Genomic DNA, 2,082 nt, shown 5'->3' on the forward strand with positions numbered 1-2,082 from the left:
GATGGAGGTGGTTGAGGTGATAGGGGGGTGGGGTGGTGGCGGAGGGGGCAGTAAGCTGAGGTTTTCTCACTCAGACTGCCCCAGGGTGGAGGGCCTGACTCCAGTTAAGTCAGTTTGCCCCCACTCACACCCCAGCTATTCTAGGGCACCCTCCTGGGTGAACATTCTGGAAGTTTCTGGGCATCCCCTCCCTCTTCTGGAAGCATACCAATGCTGGGTGGAGCAGAGGTCCAGAGAGCCAGCAGTCCCCAGGGGGCATCAAGAACCCCCTCACAGCCCCTGCTCCCAGCAGGGTGCCTCGGGGGACAGGCTATGCCTCCTACCTGTATGGCTGCTCCCCGGTGTGCGTCCTCAGGTGCCGTGTGAGGTTTGCTGATCGGGGGAAGATCTTGCCACAGTACCTGGGGGTGGAGGGAGGTGTTGAGGGTGAGGGGAACCCCGAGGATTCCCTAGCAGGGCCAGTGCCTGTGCTGTTGCACCTGCACGTGGTTGTCCTGCCTGCTGCCCTTGCAGATTCCAGACACTCCCAAGGCACATGCCCCGGGAAGAGCCACGCCATCTGCCCAGGCACGGGGAGCATGCTCCTCTGCAGACCCTCAGCCCAAGGGGGGCTGGAGCCACTGAGACCAGCTGGTGAGGGGGCAGGAGGTGTATCTCCAAAGGGTGAGTGTGCATTAAACCCTGACCAGCCACCTCCAGAGCCACACGCCTGCTATCTGGTCAAGGCTGCCTTGCTTGGGCTTCCAGCAAATGGGGCTCAGACTGTCCCAGGGGTCCCAACCTCTGGCAGACGAGCAGGGACCTAAGAGCTCTTAATGAGCCCTGCACCCTAGCCCTGCTTCTCCCTGGCTGTTAACCTCGAGCTTTTCTAGAACATGCAGGTGGGGACCCTCCCCCTGGAGCCCTGGGGCTGAGCCCAAGCCTCACCTGCATGTGTACCGCTCCTTGCCCTTCCGGAGGATGGGGTCTGAGAGCGTGGGGGGCGGGGACCGGAAGTTGAAGGGGTGGTGAGGCAGGGGCTGCAGGGAGCTGCTGGAGTCGGCCTTCAGGGCTGCGAAGCTCTCCAGCTTCTCCGTCATGGTCTCGATGGCTGACATCTGTGGGTCAGAGAGAGCCGAAGCTGCCACTTGGCTTTGGGGACCTGCACTGCCCCCAGGGTCCTTTATGACCCTCACAGCAGGAGACCAGGCTGGGATGCGAAGGCCACGGTCAGTCCTCTGCCAGCCATTGGAACCACTGGCCACCTGGAAGCCTCCTGGTCACTGGGCTGCAGTCTTTCGTGTGGCCTGTCCAGCTCGGCTCCTACCTGCAATGCCCCAGAGTCCAGGGTCAAGCCCCGTTGGGGGGTCTGATCTGACCTGACCCTCGCGGCCTCTCTCACTGCATGGGTTTGCTGGGATCCGGGGTACGGGGTGCTGATCATCCTGATGGCCCTGGCCCTTATTCTGACCCAGGGGAACACCGCCCAGCCCTCTGGAGCCCCGTGCCCTGGCCAGCTTTCCTGGCTGGCTACCTTGAGGGACACCTAAGAGTTTAATTTGGGTTCCCCGCCCCGCCTCCTCAAGTCTTGAGCCATTAGGATATCTATCCAGAATTGTAATCAACTCCTGGCAATGGGTTTTAAATGGAATCTCAGTTTAAAACACGGGACCACTGCCTCCTAGTGGCAATACATCATAACCACACGGACACCGCTCTCTACTCTCAGCAAGTTGATTCCGACTCAGAGCAACCAGATAGGGCAGGGTAGAACTACTCCTGTGAGTTTCAAAGATTGTAACTCTTGGTGGGAACAGAAAGCCTCGTCGTTCACCCACGGAGCGGCTGGTGGTTTTGAACTGCTGACTTTGAAGAGCGCAGCTCAATGCATAACCTCTCTACCGCTGGGGCGCCTTCAACTGGGGAGAGTACTACAGGGAATTCAACAGCCTCGTCAGACTGACAAGGTGCCTCAGACTGTGTCTCACCAAGTCCTGAGGTGGCAGGGTGTGGCGACAGCAGAAGGGGATGAATCTGAGGATCAGGTGGGTGTCACCGCCCTGCTCTGCAGAGCGCCCCTCCTCTTATAAAACAGAAAGTCAA

At 59.7% G+C, this 2,082-nt stretch overlaps 1 protein-coding gene across 1 annotated transcript in view; it reads right to left on the minus strand.

Moving 5' to 3' along the window:
- Nucleotides 1–2,082, minus strand: part of PRDM16 (PR/SET domain 16) — a 272,199-nt gene that overhangs the window by 13,202 nt on the left and 256,915 nt on the right. The window contains exons 12-13 of the mRNA XM_045299221.1: nt 928–1,097; nt 324–401 (exon numbers count right to left, since the gene is read on the minus strand). Of these exons, the coding sequence (XP_045155156.1) occupies nt 324–401; nt 928–1,097 (248 nt within the window). The remainder of the gene's footprint in view (nt 1–323; nt 402–927; nt 1,098–2,082) is intronic.

The sequence above is a fragment of the Echinops telfairi genome, unplaced genomic scaffold, assembly GCF_000313985.2.
Source record: "Echinops telfairi isolate 266 unplaced genomic scaffold, ASM31398v2 ScPeMD7_7457;HRSCAF=8495, whole genome shotgun sequence".
NCBI lineage: Eukaryota > Metazoa > Chordata > Mammalia > Afrosoricida > Tenrecidae > Echinops > Echinops telfairi.